Below are 21,186 nucleotides of genomic sequence, written 5' to 3'. Positions count from 1 at the left end.
TCAGATAATATGTACATCAACCCACAGGATCTGTTCACCAGGCCACTGGGACATCCCCTGGTCTTATAAATCAATGTCCCTATATCTTCAAGATGAACATTCCCTTAAAAGGGCCTTTCTCCTTGCGCTCCTAAACATCTTCCCTTCAAACCTATCAAGAGGACACTTCCTTCAAATCCTTCGAAATGAGAGAAGCTGTACCAGATTCCCTTAACCACCTATTATTCAACTATCTCAAATTTCAGATGATCCATCATTATCTGGGGGGTTTTATGGGAAACTGAAGTATCTGTGCATCAGTGAGAAACATCTAGTGAAGATGTTGCTGAGTGCAAAGGAGCCTTCTCAGATATTTGACCTTGCAAATATCCTGTCAATTATCTTGAGAACTAATTTATCTCTGCTGCAGAACTCTGCCCATGAGGTTGGGAGTTCAATCCCAGCAGCCGGCTCAAAGTTGACTCAGCCTTCCATCCTTCCAAGGTCGGTAAAATGAGTACCCAGCTTGCTGGGGTGTAAACGGTAATGACTGGGGAGGGCATTGGCAAACCACCATGTACTGAGTCTGCCATGAAAAGAGGGCGTCACCCCAAGGGTCAGACATGACCCAATGCTTGCACAGGGGATACCTTTACCTTTACCTTACTGTTGTCCATATGTCTATGCCTGGAATTTGTTTGTTTTAAATTTGTTTTATGTATATCAAATCTTATGCCAATAAAGGTATCTGAATCTGAATCTTAAAAGTATGTTTCTTGAAGTTTCACCTCTTGGGAGCCTATTTATTTTCTTTTTCTTTTATGCTAACAGCAAAGAGAAGAATTGAACTTACAAGAGATAACCAGCTTATTCTGACCATGTCTTCCAACACATAATTATCAAAATGATGGTGATTATTTCTCCCAGCCCTGAAGTCTCTTGATAGTTCACATAAATCTTTGAAAATGTAACTGCAAAGAGTGCAATGAGTAACTCAAGTAATTTCCACTGTACCATTCTGATCTGAAGCTCAGGAGACAGACAGGCAGTTGTCAAGCTGTCTGGTCACTGGCGTTTTTTCATTAGGATTTCTAAGGCAGGTTCCAGAATAACATCTGGAGACCGCATGTATAATGTGGAAACTGGACATCCTGTGTCTTGAGAGAAGGTGTGTGTTTAGTGATGTGGCCTTGAGGCTTTTGTTGCTGCTTTATGTAGCATGCAAGAGAGAGACAGAGAAATGTGCCACTGGTGATCCTCTCCCTGTTGTCCATAGGTATTTTCAATCTGGGGACCTCATCATAGGAGGCATTACTTCTCAATTCATACTGCCTCCTGCTGAGAATGACTTCAATCAGCACCCTCGTCAGTCACAGATTGGTGAGAACCTGTAAGGCATTATTGATCTTGCTAAATTGTATCAGTTTAATTGATTGCACATCCCTGTGCCAGCAATGTATTCAAATATGGGATATTTAGGAAACTTCTTTTTTCCATGTCCAATAGACCTGAGGAAAAAATCAAGAACATAGCTGCAGCAGAGCTGCAATAACAAAAACAAACAAAAAAACAAACACCTTTTTACTGACTTTCATCTGCTGTCCCACTGCATAAAACAGGCCCTGATAGATCACTGACTTTTGCAAGCTAAAGTGGACCAAGATTTTTCCAGTCCCCTTCTTTCTTTGCACTTTACATCCCACCCACCATCATTCTGAAGTCACTGGCCAGTGTTTAGGGTCCTTGTGTATGTGGGTGTGGCTTTTTGGCTATTCCAGGCCAGGATGTTCCAGTTCTCTTCCTTTTTGGCACTGATTATTATTATTATTATTATTATTATTATTATTATTATTATTATTATTATTATTATTATTATTATTATTATTATTATTATTATTATTATTATTATTATTATTATTAGATTTATTTCCCACCACTCCCTTGCGGCTCATGGCGGGTAACAGTATCCCAAAATCCCCATTAAAACCCCATTAAAACAATAATAACATTACCAATATTACCGGCATGGCAAGACAATCCTTAAACTAGTTACCCATTTGTGGTAACCAACATCATTTTCTGAGGAGTTCTGCGTGTCACAGATAGATAGATGAACAGACAGACACACCCTGTTGTCATTTTAGATTTGAATTACCTGTTAAAAGTAACACAGTAGAACTGGAAGTCATAATTTTATCCAGTTTGCCTGCAAAAAACAATTTTTTCCCCTCCTGTAACTTTCAGTTTGTGAAATCAGTCCAGCAAAGATTTGAATCTGGGACTTTCTCTGAAACAATAATTAATACAGCTGATACAGCTGATACATACAGCTGCTTTAAGATGCTTAGGGCTAATCCTGCATTGAGCAGGGGGTTGGGCTAGATGGCCTGTATAGCCCCTTCCAACTCTATGATTCTATGATTCTATGATCATCCTGCAAGTCACAATCAAATCTAAAGAGTTCCTGCTCTTAAACATGACTTGATTCAGTGAATCAAGTGATCCCTTAAAGTTTCCAGTTATGGTTCTACATTATATCGCATCATATCCCTGTCCTCTTATCTCTTTCCATGCATTGTTTTTTTGTTTTGTTTTTAAGGCAGGGAATTAGAATTTAACTCACCGAAGATTTTTTTTGTATAGGCTAATGACATTTTCTATAATGCCCTGAACACATTACTCCATCATTCCACCAACTTATTTTTCAGTTGTTGGTTGTGACTTAAAAACAAACAAACAATTAACTGGCTATTTTTAGAACATTCTTTTTGCTCAACCAAACTTGTTTTAAAATTCTTTTCAGCTCTTTGAAATTAATTTTTGGAGAATTCAAAAAGCAAAGGTAGCCACAGTTTTCAAAGGGATTTCAGCTGAATTTAAAGTTTACATTGAATCCCCCCCCCCAGTTCTACAGGCAGGTTAAATACTTGCAGAAATGGTATGCAGTTTGATGCTGTCACTCATAATACACACTCTAAGACAACTGGTTCAATAGGAGCAGACTATAAATGTCATAAATAAATTAAAAAACAAATCCCTAAATAAAAAAGTGCAATTACAGTATTCTTCTGGGTATGATGTATCTTCTTGGTGGAAGAAGACTGATGTGATAATTATTTTACTGAGTGAATTTTTCCCTTTAACATTGCATATGACTCTCATTCCAGTGTACTGACTAAAAACTACCAGCATATTTTGGCTTTGGTATTTGCTGTGGAAGAGATCAATAAAAATCACCAGATCTTACCCAACGTCACTTTGGGCTTCAACATGTATGACAGTTATTTTGATGCCTGGTGGACCTACCGTGGCACACTGGAACTTCTTTCAGCATACAAGAGATTCATCCCCAACTACAAATGTGGAATCCAGAATAGCTTGATAGCTGTCATTGGGGGTCTTTACTCTACAACCTCCCTCTACATAGCAGGGATTTTGGGCCTCTACAAAGTTCCACAGGTAACAGAACAGAGGATCAGTTAGTTAAATTTTCTTCACTGGGCCCCGAATAATTCTGGTTTGGTCTTGAATGTTCTTGTGTAATTCAGTTGTTGTGATTGTGATTCTAAGTTCATTCTCCATTCTTTTGCTGGTGTGCATGAAACATGGCCTCCTTTTCTGATTAACCATTCAAATCCTTAAAAATGAAGAGCACCTGGTTTTATAAAGAACTGATCAACGAGGGGAAAAACGTGTCAGGTTTTTAAAAATCACAAATGTAACCTTTATCTTTCCATAGTTCACTTATGGCTCCATTCCAAGGAAGAATGATAAAGCAGAATTCGTGTCCATCTACAAAATGGTCCCTGATGAAGCCTATGAGTATGCAGGGATTCTCCAGCTGCTGCTGCATTTCAGATGGGGGTGGGTTGGAGTCCTTACAGCAGATGGTGACATTGGAGAAAGGTTTGTGCAGACACTACTGGCAGTTTTCCCTCTCAGCGGCATCTGCTTTGCCTTCATAGAAAGACTCAAGAGAGTTTATCTTGTTAACTTTTTTGACTCTGTCAAATTGTTGGTGTCAACATACAGTCTGGTCATGGAAAGCAATGCAAAGGTCGTAATTGTTCATCAGGAACATGTGATGGATTTGAGATGGTTGTTATATTTACCAACAATGGGAATGGTGACAATGGCCCCTCAAGGTAAAGTATGGATTCTGACAGCTCAAATGGTGTTGACATCCTTGAGTTATCAACGGAGTTGGGACATACAAGATATCCACGGAGCTCTGTCCTTCAGTGTTCATTCAAATGAAGTACCAGGATTCCTGGATTTCCTTCAGGCCAGAAAGCACTTCTGGACAAAAGAAGATGGTTTTGTCAAAGATTTCTGGAAAGACGCCTTCAACTGTGTTTTTCCACCTTCGTTTGTTAGCAAGAATAGTGAGAGAACCTGCACTGGAGCAGAGAACCTGGAGAGCCTTTCAAGGTTATTCTTTGAAGTGGACATGACTGGCCAGAGCTACAACATCTACAATGCAGTCTATGCTGTTGCCCATGCTTTGCATGCCAAGCAATCATGTCAGCATAGCCACAAAGCCAGGGTTGATCGAAGGATATTGAAAGTTAACAATCCACAGTCATGGCAGGTAGTAGTGATATGCAGCAGTGCAATAACTGTGATCTTTTCCACAGAAGGGGAGAAGAGGAGCAGAAGGGATGGGGGTTTGGCATCTTGGCTGGAAAGGTGCCCCAGCCCGTGGTGGAATTTAATTAGGACAACTGGAAAGAACCTTACAGATGGCGGTTGAACTACTGCAGGGGTGGGAATCTGCCTCCTTCGCCGTGTTCTCTACTGGCTGGCTGCATTTGGATTTTTGGGGTTTGGGGCTGTATTGCCATGCACCTGATATTCTTCCTGCCACATTTACTGTCGGGTAGTTCCACTTCATCAATGGTTGCTTATCCATTCTAATCAATATCATTTTTTCAATCAAATGGAGTAAGTCCAGTGATGCATCAGGGCCTCACAATGCTCTGGTCCCTCACGAAAAGGCATATTGCCCTGGAAAACTTTATACGGGGGAAGGGAGGCAGGGGAGGTGTACTTTATACAGGGTTGGTGTATGTATGGGCATGCATGTATGTGTGCTGTTTCAAGAGATTTGTGGCAGGTGGAAAGCTTTCTGCTGAAGAGCACCAATTTCCCACACATACAACACCAACACCAAGATACCTTTGAGTCTTTCCTTTCAACCTATGCCCAAGGTGTCATGATTTAGGCCACACCCAGGCTCTTTCATGAGAAGACTAGAGACTATTGTTCAGCATGGTGTTAATGTTGGGGCCAAGATATTTTTCTGCTTCTTCTCCCCCCCCCCCGACCAGCACCAGATAAGGCACTCTCTTAAGGGGTATAGGATTGCATATATATTATCTACCTCCAGGGCCATGGCATATGCATTATGGAAGGGTGGTGTGTATATATTTTGGTGAGCCAGTTTGGTGTAGTGGTTAGGAGTGCGGACTTCTAATCTGGCATGCCGGGTTCGATTCTGTGCTCCCCCACATGCAACCAGCTGGGTGACCTTGGGCTCGCCACGGCACTGATAAAACTGTTCTGACCCAGCAGTGATATCAGAGCTCTTTCAACCTCACCCACCCCACAGGGTGTCTGTTGTGGAGAGAGGAATGGGAAGGAGACTGTAAGCCGCTTTGAGCCTCCTTTGGGTAGGGAAAAGCAGCATATAAGAACCAACTCTTCTTCTTCTTCTTTATTAGTTAGGTGCCATGCTAAGTATCCCATGTTCACTGCCTGCTACAACAGATTGAACAGAAGGACTCAGACAGAAGGGGCAGTTGACAATGCATGTAAAGGTCACTTGGCTAGATGCCTCATCTATTATCAGTTTGCATCTTTTAAATGTATATGTTTTCTCTATTCATTTCAGCTGCACTACTTTCTTAAAGATCTCTCTTTTAACAACAGTGCTGGAGACAAGATTGCCTTTGATCGGAACAGGGAACTGATGGAGGGATTTGACATCTTAAACTTGCTCACGTTCCCCAACCAATCATTCCACAGAGTGAAAGTAGGACAACTGGATCCCCATGCTGCCCACGACAACATGCTCACCATCCATGACCAGTCCATCAGGTGGCACAGCAGCTTTAAAGAGGTAGGATCTGAGGGAAGACAACTTGATAGTGCTTCCATTCTGAATGAATGATTCTTGACAGGCACAGGGAATTTTACTGAATGGAACTTATCTTCTTTAAGAAATATTTCCTGAAGTTTCAGGTGTTTCTGTGTTTATCTTTGGATGTTTAAATTAGTGGTACACACTTGAAATACATGTTTTGTGTCATAATACCAGAGAGGGGAAGATCATCATTCTCACTACAAAACAGGATCGTAGTTTACCATATAAGAAAACCACATTGCAGTGGGTTTCTGACCATTTATTTTATTAGAGGCAAAAATGAAGAGGACATCTCAGATTTCTAGGAAAGTTTTTTTTATCACCTAATGGCACTAATGTTTTGGCAAACCATGACATCCTCTCTTCTAAAGACCCCTAAAGTTTCTTGAAAATTGAACAAGGATGACGCATTTATAACCTCTTGAATAGCCTGTCAGCAGTTATCCTTATCTCCAGAGAACAAGGAGAAAAGCTAGCTAGCTATCAATAATAATCAGAAATAGACATGATGAAGCGACCATTTGGGCCCCTTACCACCAATGACCCGTGTTAGGGCCTCTGATGACCCACGGCAATGCAATGTAGATTCTTCAGCATTCCCTATCTTGCTGCGGTGCCAGCAGAGGCGTGGCTGGGGCAGGCCCATACATAAGGGATGAGATTCCACCTCCCCCACATCTACAGTGTCTCTGCAGGGGCACAAAATGCCCTGTTTGGTTTGCTGTATTGCGGGTTCCAACGGGGCATTTCTATACCCCAATGATTGTGGAATACTGGCATGCCGCTATCCCACCATCCTGTGATGAGACTCTATGCCTGCTTGCCCCCCCCCCCCCCGTTTCCACCACTGTTATGAGTCACAGCAGAAATTTCCTGCCCCGGAGTTATGCCTGTACATGCATAAAAGGTAAAGGTAAAGGTATCCCCTGTGCAAGCACCGAGTCATGTCTGACCCTTGGGGTGACGCCCTCTAGCATTTTCATGGCAGACTCAATACGGGGTGGTTTGCCAGTGCCTTCCCCAGTCATTACCGTTTACCCCCCAGCAAGCTGGGTACTCATTTTACCGAACTCGGAAGGATGGAAGGCTGAGTCAACCTTGAGCCGGATGCTGGGATTGAACTCCCAGCCTCATGGGCAAAGCTTTCAGACAGCTGCCTTACCACTCTGCGCCACAAGAGGCTCTTACATGCATATATGTACATGCATATATTCTCCTAAAGGGTAATAATGTATTTTTCCCTATGTTATAACCAGAAACTGCCTTCTTCTCTCTGTACGGAGAGCTGCCAGCCAGGTTACAGTAAGAAAAGGCAGGAAGGGGAGCCATTTTGTTGTTACGATTGTGTTCCATGTACAAGTGGAAAGATTGCAAAGCAGAAAGGTAAGAGTGGATGCCTCTGTCCTCAGTCAGCTGTAATCTGCTTAGCATGGTGCTCATTTTGCCTCCCCATTAAATATAAAACTGCTCTGTTTTCCCCAGCTATACAAACAAAAAACAATAGTCATGATATCAAAATTAAACGGAGCTCTTCCATCAGGTGTTTGGCTGAGGTCATGTCTAGGAACAATGAGGCCCCTCCTCAGGCTACATGGTGCCATCTACCATACCCCACCTGGGGGGGGGATGGCGGTGGGGGGGGCTGGCTAGGCTGCCAATCTCAGTTCAGGTTGTTTTTATTATCCTGTCAGGGTTGTTATGGGACTACATGTGTTTTTATGTTTTATGGGGATTTTATAATGTAATGTGCCTCGAGTCTCTAGAGCAGTGAGCTTAAAATCTAAATAATAACAATAATAACAATACTTCTACAACTATTACTACTAATAATAATAATAATAGGCTTTTTGGTATCTATTCTGTATAATGTTTACCACATAAAACAGCATAAAATGGATCGGTGGAAAGGCACACAATGACATTTTAAGAGAAGAAAAAGATACAAGGTTCAGGGTGCTTTCAATGTGATGTCCGCATTGTTAGGGGACTAGATGGGGCTTTATATGTTTATGGGGATGTTATATTGTAACCCACCATGGGTCTCTAGAGATGGACGGCTAAACCCATCAAAAGAGGCCAGGCAAAGCGCACAGTGCATTAAAGGCAACAGTGCGCTCCCACAACCAATGCCAGGGCATCATGCTGCCCTAGCTGTTTCCCATGCATGAGCCCTGGAATCTCCTCCCTCCCTCCTCCTTTCATCTCCTTCTGCCCGCCTAACCCACTGTCTCAATGGCGCCCCCCGGGTAAGCTCAGGCCGCTTTATGTTAATAGTTTTAAAATTTTTGAAATGCCCAAGATATGAACTGATATTTCTGAGGCCAGAGTTTAGCATTTTATGTTGTGGGATAGCAAATGCAGGTATTTTTGTCCTCAATATCCTAACATTCACTAACTTCATTTCCAGACATGCTTGAATGCTTCAAATGCCCAGAAGATCAATATCCAAACAAACTCAAGGACTCATGTATTCCGAAGAAGGTCAGCTTCTTGTCTTATGAAGACCCCCTGGGGATGAGTTTAGCTATCTCGGCACTTTCATTTTCTTGGCTCACCATTGTGATACTGGGAATCTTTATGAGGTATCACAACACGCCAATCATTAGAGCCAACAATCACAACCTCACCTATGGCCTTCTTCTCTCCCTCTTGCTCTGCTTCCTTTGTGCCTTGCTATTTATTGGGCAACCTGTGAAGATGACATGCCTCATAAGACAAATTGCTTTTGGCATCATCTTCTCCATCGCTGTATCTTGTGTGCTGGGAAAGACTGTCACGGTGGTTCTGGCTTTTATGAGCACCAAGCCAGGATCCAGAATGAAGAAGCTGGTGGGGAAGTTCTTCGCAATTTATATTGTTCTTTCCTGCTCTCTTATCCAAGTGGGTATTTGTGGAGTTTGGTTGGGAATCTCTCCTCCATTTCCGGAAGTGGACATGCATTCAATGACTGAAGAAATCATCTTGCAGTGTAATGAGGGATCTCCTACCATGTTTTACTCTGTTTTGGGCTATATGGGTTTCCTGGCCTGTGTCAGTTTCATGGTGGCTTTCCTTGCCAGGAAGTTACCTGACAGTTTCAATGAAGCCAAGTTCATCACTTTCAGCATGTTGGTGTTTTGCACGGTTTGGTTATCCTTTGTTCCAACCTACCTGAGTACCAAGGGGAAATACATGGTGGCTGTAGAGATCTTCTCTATCTTGGCTTCCACTGCTGGGTTGCTGGGTTGCATCTTTGCCCCTAAATGTTACATCATTGTGTTTAGACCTGAGTTAAACAACAGGGAACAGCTCATTAGAAGGAGAGTGGCAATACAAGCACCTGTGTTTGGGTGAGGGGGCCGTTTGTCACGGCAGAAGCTGATGCGGGAAAGAAAACACTGTGGGGTGAGCCGGGACTACATTTCCCAGCTCCCCTAGCATGGAGCGACATCAACGGCTGCAAGGGGAGGGGCTGGGAGCCACATGAAGTGCCCAGCCTCTTTTCCCCCTTGGAGCCAGAAGCAGCACTCACCCTCCCACCCTTGATGTTATGTTACAAAAGTTTCGGTTGTGTGATTGTTAGATTTAGTATTTTGAAAAACTGTCACAGCTTGCAGATGGTGCACTGGAAGCGGAGTTTTCTAGAAGGGGTCAAGCTTTTGCGCTGACCTACTGTTTTAATGGGGAACCCCATAAGGGGCTGTGTTAAACGGCTCACATTTCCAGATGGCAGGCAAAACCCACCAGAGGCAAAACACCATGCGGGTTTCGCACTACGAGGCCACCTCCCGGAGATTAGCAGGATGTCCAGGTGAAGGCTTTCTAAACAGAATCACCTGTTGAGGGATCTGCTATCAATTGGATCTGCCTTGTGGTCGGCTGACCACAAAACGGCAATATCCGCTCCCATGCTTGGTCGCGTCCCACAATGAATAAACAGCTGTGGCCATTTTCCATGCCAAAGAAATAAAAGTTTCAGCGTTTTATTGAGGTGGGTCTATTTCCCCCTGCAAGGCAAATGAATACCATTAAAGTGCATACATTGCAATGTACATGGGTTTCTTCTGAGACTGCCCCACTAATCCAACCTTACTCCCTCCATTACAAATGACTTGGAAGTAGTATGAGTGCCAGTTAACGCAATTACAAATGGCCTTATATGTTCCTTGTGTTTCCATTTTAGTTGCTCAATAATTTTTTATATCATTATTAAAATGCAATGAAATGATGTGTTGTTCAACCCAAAAACAAAACAAAACATGGGCGTATGACCAATTAAAGCTTAATAATGAGCAAAATCTCTGTTGTCTGAACTCTTTGCCATATACCTGCCTAACTCAACTTCTGTGCCCTTTAGAAACCCCTGAAACATTCCCCAGGCTCCCAGAAACCCCAGGATTTTCACCATTATGTAGAACATGCTTATGAAGCAAAGCTGTGTACTCACTCACATAGGTCCCTTCCCCTTCCCATGCCTTCCAGGCTCATCACTAGCCATTTTGGGGGTGCGGGTGGGTTGGTTGGCATGACCTTATATAGGCATATTATGATAAATGTTTATCTTGCTCCCATTCTGGAAACCCTTCCAGGGCCATCACTGTGCTTTCGTTACACAGTGGAAAGCTCTTACTGAGTTTGTACAGGGAAGGGAAACAATAGACTATATTAGGATGTGAAAACTTAAAAATGTAGTTCTTTGTCTTCGTACAGTATAAGGAAAAGTGACTAATTATTAGAAGGTGGGCAAGACTTAGTCTGGCTAGATGTAAAGTAAAATAACGATGTATCAATATGATAAGAATAAAACGTAGATTAATAAGTGACAGAAAAACTTTAATCAGCAGGGATGATGGTTTAAGGCATACTCCGTTGGGATATTGTTTTCATCCTTTTGTGTATAAAAAACGATAGTGATGCATTATTCTATACAGGAGTATCAGCATCTTTTTCTGGTGATGCATGCTATCCAAATTATGCATGCTATCCAAATTATCTTTTTGTATGTCACAAGTAATTGTTTCCTGAAGTTTCACATCTTGGGAGCCAATTTATTTTCTTTTTCTGTTATGCTAACAACGCAGAGAAGAGTTGAACTTGCAAGAGTTAGCCAACTTATTCTGTCCATGTCTTCCAACGCACAATTATCCAAATGATGGTGATTATTTCTCCAAGCCCTGAAGTCTCTTGATAGATCGAGTCAATCTTTCAAAACGTAAAAGCAAAGAGTACAAAGAGTGACTCAAGTAGTTTTCACCGTACCATTCTGATCCGAAGCTCAGGAGACAGACAGGCATTTGTCAAGCTGTCTGGTCACTGCCGTTTTATTCATTAGGATTTCTAAGGCAGGTTCCAGAATAACATCTGGAGACCGTATGTATAATGTGGAAACGGGGCATCCTGTGTCTTGAGAGAAGATGTGTGTTTAGTGATGTGGCCTTGGGGCTTTTGCTACTGCTCTATGTAGCATGCAAGAAAGAGACAGAGAACTGTACCATTGGTGATCCCCTCCCTGTTGTTCATAGATATTTTCAATCTGGGGACCTCATCATAGGAGGCATTACTTCCCAATTCATACTGCTTTCTGCTGAGAATGACTTCAGTCAACACCCTCGCCAATCACAGATTGGTGAGGACCTGTAAGGCATTATTTCTCTTGCTAACTGAAACCCTAATTCATACAGCTAATAAATTACCCTGCATGTCACAAACAAAACTAAAGCACTCCTGCTCTTAAACATGAATTGATTCAGCTAATCAAGTGATCCACTCAAGTTTCCATGTATGGTTTTGAATTATGATATCACATCATATCCCCATCTTCTTATCTCTTTCCATGCTTTGCTTTTTTTTGGGGGGGGGGAGTTGGATTTAACTGCTGATTTTTTTTTAAGGCTACTGACATTTTCTATACTGCTCTGAATATAGAATGAAATATTTTCAGAACATTCTTTTTGTTCTGAAAAGCGTGTCTTAAAATGCTTTTCAGCTCTTTGAAATTATTTTTGGGAGAATTCAGAAAGGAAAGGTAGCCACCGTTTCCTAAGTGATTTCAGTTGAATTTAAAGTTTAAACCAAATTTGAATAATTTGCCCAGCTAGTTCAAATACCTGCAGAAATGGTATCCAGTTTAATGCAATCACGCAGAATACACACTCTGGGTTGGACTATAAAATTAATGAATTAATTAATTAACTATATCTAAATAAAAATGTGCAATTACAGTATTTTTCTGGGTATGATGTAGCTTCTTGGTGGAAGAATATGGGTGAGGTTATTATTATACTGAGTGAACATTTTCCTCTCATTCCAGTGTACTGACTAAAAACTACCAGAATATTTTGGCTTTGGTGTTTGCTGTGCAGGAGATCAATAGAAATCACCAGATCCTACCCAACGTCACTTTGGGCTTCAGCATATATGACAGCTACTTTGACGCATGGTGGACCTACCGTGGCACACTGGAACTTCTTTCAACCTACAACCGATTCATCCCCAACTACAAGTGTGGGATCCAGAATAACCTGATAGCAGTCATTGGGGGTCTTTACTCTACCACCTCCCTCGAAATAGCAGGGATTTTGGGCCTCTACAAAGTTCCACAGGTAATAGAATAGAGGATCAATTAGTCAAATCCTCTTTGCCTTCCCAATATGACATTGTGGTGTGGGCAGTCTGATACCAAGGAGGGTACTAAGGTCCTCTCATCTGTCAAGGAAGCCCCATGAAACTGTCTTCTATGGATGCCATAGAGAAAGAGGAGGGAAGGAGCCACTCTATATACTTTCCCTGTACAGTTATCCTGCACACCATAGAGGAGAAAACTCCAGTTCCACAAATTTGCTTTTCTTCTCAAAATGCTCTGTTCATAGGCAGTAAGGGGACTCTAGGTTTTCCAGAGGGGAACTTGGCTCTGTGGGGAACTTGCTTCTGCTACTTCCCACATGGCCCATCTTGAAATCCTGTGTGTTTTCCAAAGGGAAGCATTTACAGACATACTTGCAATACAATTATAGAATGATATCTGTGTCTATTGTACAATATGCTGTATCAGAGGTTGTGTGCGTGAACATGAAAGCTCATCCCATGAATAACACGTTATTGGTCTTAAAGTTGCCCCTGGACTCTAAATTTATTCTGGAGCTTGGGGTGTGTTATTCTAACTGTATATAGATCCGTGTCGGGGGCACTTCTTGCCTTTTGATTAGGGACCAGAATCCTGATGGCACCTATGAATTTGCTTATATTGGCTGTAGCCATTAACATGACATCCTGGTGTAGGTTATCTGGACTACTACCCCACAATGGTGTAAATGAACGGGTCCCTAAGACTGGGGATAACACTCCCCATGTTTAGTCCTATCCGCATGGATCTCCGCATGTGCCAACATGATGAGTGCTTTTAACTTATTAATACCATCAAATATAAAACATAAAAGGGGCTGAGTTTTCCTACAGAACTGATTCAATATGTTAAATGCCTTACTTCAGATGACTCTGGAGTACGTATAATATAAGGTGTGCATGCAGCATCAGTAGCTACCCAGTCAGCTAGTACGTTTCAAGCAATCATTCCACAAATGGCAAATGACTTATTTTCTATTACAAAATAATTAGCGAGGAGATGTTTGACAGAATGCATGTTTATTATCCTTATGTGCCAAATGATTACAGTAGATTTCATTAAGCAGGCTTAACACAGGCTTCGTTTTTAAAAGTCAATCTCTGTAAAAGAATTCTCACTACACATATTAGGCCAGATTAATCATAGGAAGTGACTGTGGGATGCCAGAAAAATGCCTCCTGTGCAAAGGTTTAGTTTATTAATGAACACAGCATAGCACCTCCCATGATTGACTTGGGTGCATGAGGCTCCTCAACCTTAATCCCTCCCATTTACCTATCTATTCAATTCATTTATGCCTTCCTTTCTCTCCCATGGGGGCTAACTCTCTGTGCCTTTGCACCATCTTAGTCTTCCTACAACTCTGGGAGATTCAAGAGACTGAGCGAACCTGACTGGACCAAGGTCACCTAGCAAGCTTCCATGTCAGAGCCTGGATCTGAACCCGCATCTCTCCGACCTTAGTCAGTTCTTGCACCAATGTTCAGTCTCATAAAGACTGACATTTCATTCCTAATGAATGAAGTCCAATGTGTTCTTCACTCATATGCCCAGCAGGAGCCGCACTTACAAATTGATTAGATTTTTGTAACATTTTCGGCATGTCTGAGTCAAAACATGCCTAACAACCATAATTAAGAGCAAGTTTCGCATTTAATACTCTTGAAATGCACACAGAGGGCCACCGAGATCCTGGAGGAGCTATGGCTGCATGAGAGAAACCAATGGGTTGTTTTCATTACAACAATTCACCCCAGGCTCTAAGGCAGCACTACAGTAACAGGGAACATGCTGATGCTTCTGGATGAATGGCTCAGCTTTCCACTTGTAACCCTGGGTGTTGGTAACACTGGTACAAGGGTCTACAGCATACACATGGCATTGCTTCTCCTCCCACCCCATCATTTACGGACACGGACAGAGGGGAAGAATTTACAAGATTTTACTGGGCCCAGAAGAACTCTGGTTTGGTCTAGAATGTTCTCATGCAATTCAGTTGCTGCGATGGTGATTCTAGGTTCGTTCTCCATTCTTTTTCTAGTTAGCATGACACATGCCCTCCTTTTCTGATGAACATTTCAAATCCTTAAAAATGAAGAGCACCTGGTTGTATAAAGAAAATCAAGAACAACTGATCATCGGAAAAAAGGGTCAGACTTGTAAAAATAACACATGTAACCATTATCTCTCCATAGTTCACTTATGGCTCCATTCCAAGGAAGAGTGATAAAGCAGAATCCGTGTCCATCTACAAAATGGTCCCCAATGAAGCCTATGAGTATGCAGGGATTCTCCAGCTGCTGCTGCATTTCAAATGGGTGTGGGTTGGAGTCCTTACAGCAGATATTGAAATTGGAGAAAGGTTTGTGCAGACACTACTGACAGTTTTCCCTCTCAGAGGTATCTGCTTTGCCTTCTTAGAAAGATTCAAGACACTCTACTTTGGTAACATTCTTGACTTCATCGATTTGTTGGAGTCAACATACAGTGTGGTCATGGAAAGCAATGCGAATGTTGTCATTGTTCATGAGGAACATATGATCCATTTAAGATGGCTCTTATATTTACCCACAATGGGAATGGTGACCAAGGAGCCTCAAGGTAAAGTGTGGATTTTGACAGCTCAAATGATGTTGACATCATTTATTTATCAAAGGAGTTGGGACATAGAAGATATCCATGGAGCTCTGTCCTTCACCGTTCATTACAATGAAGTACCCGGATTCCAGGATTTTCTTTGGGCCAGAAAGCACTTTTGGACAAAAGAAGATGGTTTTGTCAAAGATTTCTGGAAAGAGGCCTTCAGTTGTGTATTTCCAACTCCATTTTTGAGTAAGGAAAGTGAAAAAATCTGCACCGGAGCAGAGAAGCTGGAGAGTCTTTCAAGGTTATTCTTTGAAATGGACATGATTGGCCAGAGCTACAACATCTACAATGCTGTCTATGCTGTGGCCCATGCATTGCATGCCAAGCAATCATGGCAGCACAAACACAAAGCCAGTGTTGATCGAAGGATTTTCAAAGTCAGCAATCCACAGTCTTGGCAGGTCAGAGTGATTTGCAGCAATGCAATCAAAAGCTCTGATATGTATTTGTTACTGTGCCATTTCCCTAGGAGCAGGGCCTAGGAGCAGTGCCCTTGCAGAGTTTGCGTTCTGCATATCAATGAAAATAAGATGATAGTCTAGCAGCACTGGGGGATTTGGGGTTTTTTGGGAGGTGGGGTACCTGAGATTAATCCAGCTGCATTTACTGCCTGGTAGCTCCTCTTCATCAATGTTTCCTTATCTGTTCTAGTTAATATCATTTTTAAATGAAATGGAATCATGCATAAGGGTCTTATAAGGCTCTGGTCCATTGCGAAAAGACATTTTGCCCTGGAAAGTTTTATACAGGGGGATATGTGTATGCATGGGCACGCATGCATGTATGCTGTTTCAAGAGATGTGTGGGAGGTGGAGAGCTTTCCACTGAGAAGGAACCTAGATACCTTTGAGTCTTTCCTTTCAACTTATGCCCAAGGAGCTATGACTTCGGGCATATCCGGGCTTTTTAATGGGAGGACTGGAGACTATTGTTCAGTGTGGTGTTGCAGCTGGCCAAGATATTCTTCTGTACCATGGTACAGAAAATGGTACTGGCAGATCCAACATGAAATTCACACTCTGGGTATCAACTTGTATTCTCTGGCTAATTATGAGGAGTTTCAAATATACAGTATTATTAGACAGAGAATCCGTGTTATTGAGAGACAGACCATCGAAGTGGGAATCAATTGGACTTGTTCCCCCCGCTTCTTCGGCCTTGCTTCCAACACAGGTCAGGGAGCTACTTATATGCAAAGTCTTATTAACCCACTCCATCGTCGTGCTTTTATGCTTGCTAGATTAAACATCTTCCCATCAGCTGTCCTAGCAGGCAGATACAGCAATGTACGAATTGGGAACAGCCTTTGTAAATTTTGCCAATTAGAGCCTGACTCAATGCCACATATTCTACTCTATTGCCCATCACATTCTAGGCTTAGACAACGACTTGTTGTCCCTATCACGATGGACCTTCCTGGCCCTATGGACAGAATAACCAGACATTTGTTAGCTGATACCAAACGGAACTTGTGGCCGAATTCTTGGCTACTGTGATACAAAAGGACGGTCGGCTAGGCAAGAATCAGGTCTAGACCAGGGGCACCTACAATTGGTGGAAACTGCTGATTGCTGGGCATTCTGGAGGAATCTACTGTTGGTTACTGCTTATTTTATTTTCTTTTATTTGTTTATCTAGACTATGTAATATTTATCAATTAATTATAATTATGAATTACCCTTGTACTTATGATGTTTTATATGCCATTAAAGGTTTTTTGAATTTGAATTTTGATATTTTGCTGCTTCTTCTTCTCCACCCCCACCCCCACCCCCCCTTCAAATAAGGTACTCTGTTCATGGGTATACATTATCTACCTCCAGGACAATGGCATATAAATTACGGGAGGGTGTTGTGCTACAACAAATTGAACAAAGAGAAGGACTGGGAAAAGACACATTTGGAAGAAGATGCCAATGCTTGTAAACAGCACTTGACTAGATGGCTCATCTATTATCAGATTGCATAATTTAAATGTTTGTTTTCTTTCTTTATTCTTTTCAGCTGCACTACTTTCTAAGGGGTATCTCTTTTAACAACAGTGCTGGAGACAAGATTTCCTTCGATCAGAACAGGGAACTGATGGAGGGATTTGACATTGTCAACTTGCTCACTTTCCCCAACCAATCATTCCACAGAGTGAAAGTAGGACGACTGGATCCCCATGCTGCCCACGACAACATGCTCACCATCCATGACCAGTCCATCATGTGGCACAGCAGTTTTAAAGAGGTAGGATCTGAGGAAAGACAATTTGTTGTGCTTCCATTCTGAATGAATGATTCTTGACAGTGAATTTAAGTGAATGGAACTTATCTTCTTTAAGAAATGATTTCCTCATTTTTAAGAAGTTTCTGTGTTTATCTTTGGATGTATATGGGAGTGGCACAGAACTGAAAAATGTGTTTTGTGTCACAGTTTCAGAGAGGTTAAAGTTCATCATTTTCACTACAAATCAGGATTGTAATTTGCTATACAAGAAAACCACATGACATTGGGTGTCTGACCGTTTCTTTTACTACATGCAAAAATGAGGATGAAATCACAGATTTCTGGGAAAGTTTCTTTCTTTAACACCTAATGGCACTAAAGGTTTGGCAAACCATGACTTCCACTCTCCTAAAGACCTCTGAAGTTTCTATAAAATTGGTCAAGGAGGTCCCATTTAGAACCTCTGCCAGCAGTTAACCTTATCTGTATAAAACAAGGAGAAAAGCTAACTAGCTATCAGTAATAATCAGAAATAAACTTGTTTCAAATGCAATTCAGGACCCCTCCCAGCCCAGGCCCAGGTTAAGGCTTCTGATGGGCTGTGGCAATAGCCACTGATGCTGCAGTGGCCAGAAGATGCCTGGCTGGATTAAAGGTAAAGGTAAAGGTTTCCCCTGTGCAAGCACCGAGTCATGTTTGACCCTTGGGGTGACGCCCTCTAGCGTTTTCATGGCAGACTCAATACAGGGTGGTTTGCCAGTGCCTTCCCCAGTCATTACCGTTTACCCCCCAGCAAGTTGGGTACTCATTTTACCTACCTTGGAAGGATGGAAGGCTGAGTCCACCTTGAGCCGGCGGCTGGGATTGAACTCCCAGCCTCATGGGCAGAGCTTCAGACTGCATGTCTGCTGCCTTAACACTCTGCACCACAAGAGGCTCTTCGGGCTGCATTAGGCCCCTGCATAATGGAAGAGCTGGGCCATTGAGGCTCAGCTCCTCCCCCACGCTTACGGTGTATCTACAAGGACACAAAATGTCATGGGGCATTTCTACACCCCAACGATGGAGGGATAGCAGCATGCCTCTATCCTACCTTCTTGTGATGGGACCCCTGTGCCCCCCTTCCCTCCTTGCCACCACCATCGTGAGTCATGGCAGAACTTTCATACCCAGGAGTTCTGCCTGCGCATGGACAACTCTGGGATGAACTGCGTGTGCTGGGGGATTTCTTCCCCCATGTATACATGGGATACAGCAGGGCATGCTGCCATACTGCTAGGAATTGATGGTGGCCCGGCCCGGCTGCCGCTGGGCATAATTGGTCATTCTCTAGAAAATATTAAGCTGGAATAACAACATGTGTTGGTATTTAAGGGACCCAAAGTAACTTTGTAATACAAAATATGACTATCCATCTGAAATACAAATCCTTAAAAGCATGAAAATCTAGCCTAAGTACAATGTACTTCAAGACAATATCTTTTTTTGATGCAAAAATAGCTATTTATCATACATCTGGGCCTTAAAGAAATGAAAATATCCAGATATGTTCTCCTAAATGGTAAAAGTGTATTCTTCCCTATGTTTTAACCAGAAATTTCCTTCTTCTCTTTGTACGGAGAGCTGCCCACCAGGTTACAGTAAGAAAAGGAAGGAAGGGGAGCCATTTTGTTGCTACAATTGTGTTCCATGTACAAGCGGAAAGATTGCAAGGCAGAAAGGTAAGGGTTGATGCCTCTGTCCTCAGTCAGCTGTAATCTGCTTAGCATGGTGCTCATTTTGCACTAACCCGATAGATCTGTAATGCTGCCTCTGTTGTTATTCAAACATTCCAGTTCACAACATGTTGCATCCCCATAAAATATAAAACTGCACTGTTTCCCTCAACTATACAACCAAAAAACAAGTGATTATATCAAAATTAAACTGAGCTCTTCCGCCAGGTGTTTGACTGACTTCAGGGCTACCCAATTCAGGCTATGTGGTGTCATCTACTATACCCCACCCAGGGATGGATGGGTGTGGGAAATAGGGGTGGAGGGGGTTTTGCATCTAATCTTGGGTCAGGCTGCTTTTGTTGTCCTTTTGGCATTGTTATGGGACTAGATGGGATATTATATGTTTTATGGAGATTTTATATTGTAACCCACCACAAATCTCTCAAGTAGCGGGCCAAAAATCTAAATAATCCTTATCCATTGTTCCTCTATATATTTGTGAAACACCCCTGTGGGAGGAGCATGTCCAGAATGTCCACGCTTGAATACAGGCCAATCAGGGAGCTGCCTGCCCCCTGATAGGACCGGCCCCTGCGCTCGACCCCCTCCCTAGCAGCCTCCCTCACAAGGCGACTATAATGAGGAGAGGAAGGGAAGATGATTTTAAACTACTTAGAGACAACATTAGTTAAGAGTTTTATAATTTAGGAAATTCCCAAGATAATAAATAATGTTTTTGATGCCAGATTTTAAAATTTCATGTTGCGGGATGGCGAATGCAGGTATATTCCAGCTAAATATCCTCACTTCCGCTACCTTCATTTCCAGACATGCTTGAGTGCTACAAATGCCCAGAAGATCAATATCCAAACAAGGACAAAGATTCATGTATTCCAAAGGTTGTCAGCTTCTTATCTTATGAAGATCCGCTGGGGATCACTTTAATTATTTTGGCACTTATATTTTGTTGGCTCACCATTTTGATACTGGGAATCTTCGTGAGGTACCACAACACACCCATCATCAGAGCCAACAACCACAACCTCACCTATGGCCTTCTTCTCTCCCTCTTGCTCTGCTTCCTTTGTGCCTTGCTATTTATTGGGCAGCCTGGGAGGGTGACTTGCCTCATAAGACAAACTGCTTTTGGCATCATCTTCTCCATCGCTGTATCTTGCGTGCTGGCAAAGACTGTCACGGTGGTTCTGGCTTTTATGAGCACGAAGCCAGGATCCAGGATGAAGAAACTGGTGGGGAAAGCCTTTGCCAATTATATGGTTCTTTCCTGCTCACTTATCCAAGCAGGTCTTTGTGCTGTATGGTTGGGAGTTTCTCCCCCATTCCCAGAAGCGGACATGCATTCGATGACTGAACAAATCATCTTGGAATGTAATGAAGGATCACGTACCATGTTTTATTGTGTCTTGGGCTACATGGGCTTCTTGGCCTGTGTCAGTTTCATGGTGGCTTTCCTGGCCAGGAAGTTACCTGACAGTTTCAATGAAGCCAAGTTTATCACTTTCAGCATGTTGGTGTTTTGCACAGTTTGGTTATCCTTTGTTCCAACCTACCTGAGCACCAAAGGGAAATACATGGCAGCTGTAGAGGTCTTCTCTATCTTGGCTTCCACTGCAGGGTTGCTGGGTTGCATCTTTTCCCCTAAATGTTACATCATTGTGTTTAGACCTGAGTTGAACAAGAGGGAACAGCTAGTGAGAAGAAAGAATTAAAAACTTCAGTGTGTCAAGAATATATGTATGCCTTTACTTTATTTTTTCTCCTAGAAAGTTACAATTCCATCCTGTAAATGGTAATGACTGGGGAAGGCATTGGCAAACCACCCTGTACTGAGTCTGCCATGTAAAGAGGGCATCACCCCAAGGGTC

General features: G+C 42.4%; 3 protein-coding genes across 3 annotated transcripts in view; 2 read left to right on the top strand and 1 right to left on the bottom strand.

Moving 5' to 3' along the window:
• Positions 1-1,112: 1,112 nt before the first annotated feature.
• LOC143825144 (vomeronasal type-2 receptor 26-like) lies at positions 1,113-15,174 on the top strand. Its single transcript, XM_077313167.1, has 10 exons — positions 1,113-1,147; positions 1,256-1,369; positions 3,147-3,438; positions 3,719-4,570; positions 5,873-6,100; positions 7,381-7,507; positions 8,532-9,453; positions 12,414-12,705; positions 14,921-15,087; positions 15,147-15,174. The coding sequence occupies exons 1-10, from the start codon at positions 1,113-1,115 to the stop codon at positions 15,172-15,174; spliced, it is 3,057 nt and encodes a 1,018-aa protein (XP_077169282.1).
• LOC143826281 (vomeronasal type-2 receptor 26-like) overlaps positions 15,117-21,186 on the bottom strand; it is a 56,047-nt gene continuing 49,977 nt past the window's right edge. Inside the window, exon 8 of the mRNA XM_077315002.1 lies at positions 15,117-15,141. The gene's annotated coding sequence lies outside the window, so the exon portion shown is untranslated. The remainder of the gene's footprint in view (positions 15,142-21,186) is intronic.
• LOC143825143 (vomeronasal type-2 receptor 26-like) lies at positions 15,299-21,030 on the top strand. Its single transcript, XM_077313166.1, has 4 exons — positions 15,299-15,772; positions 17,376-17,603; positions 19,177-19,303; positions 20,129-21,030. Exons 1-4 carry the CDS (start codon positions 15,299-15,301, stop codon positions 21,028-21,030), a joined length of 1,731 nt encoding a protein of 576 aa, XP_077169281.1.

The sequence above is a fragment of the Paroedura picta genome, chromosome 16 (assembly GCF_049243985.1).
Source record: "Paroedura picta isolate Pp20150507F chromosome 16, Ppicta_v3.0, whole genome shotgun sequence".
Taxonomy (NCBI): Eukaryota; Metazoa; Chordata; class Lepidosauria; order Squamata; family Gekkonidae; genus Paroedura; species Paroedura picta.
This window is presented reverse-complemented; position numbering and strand designations above follow the sequence as displayed.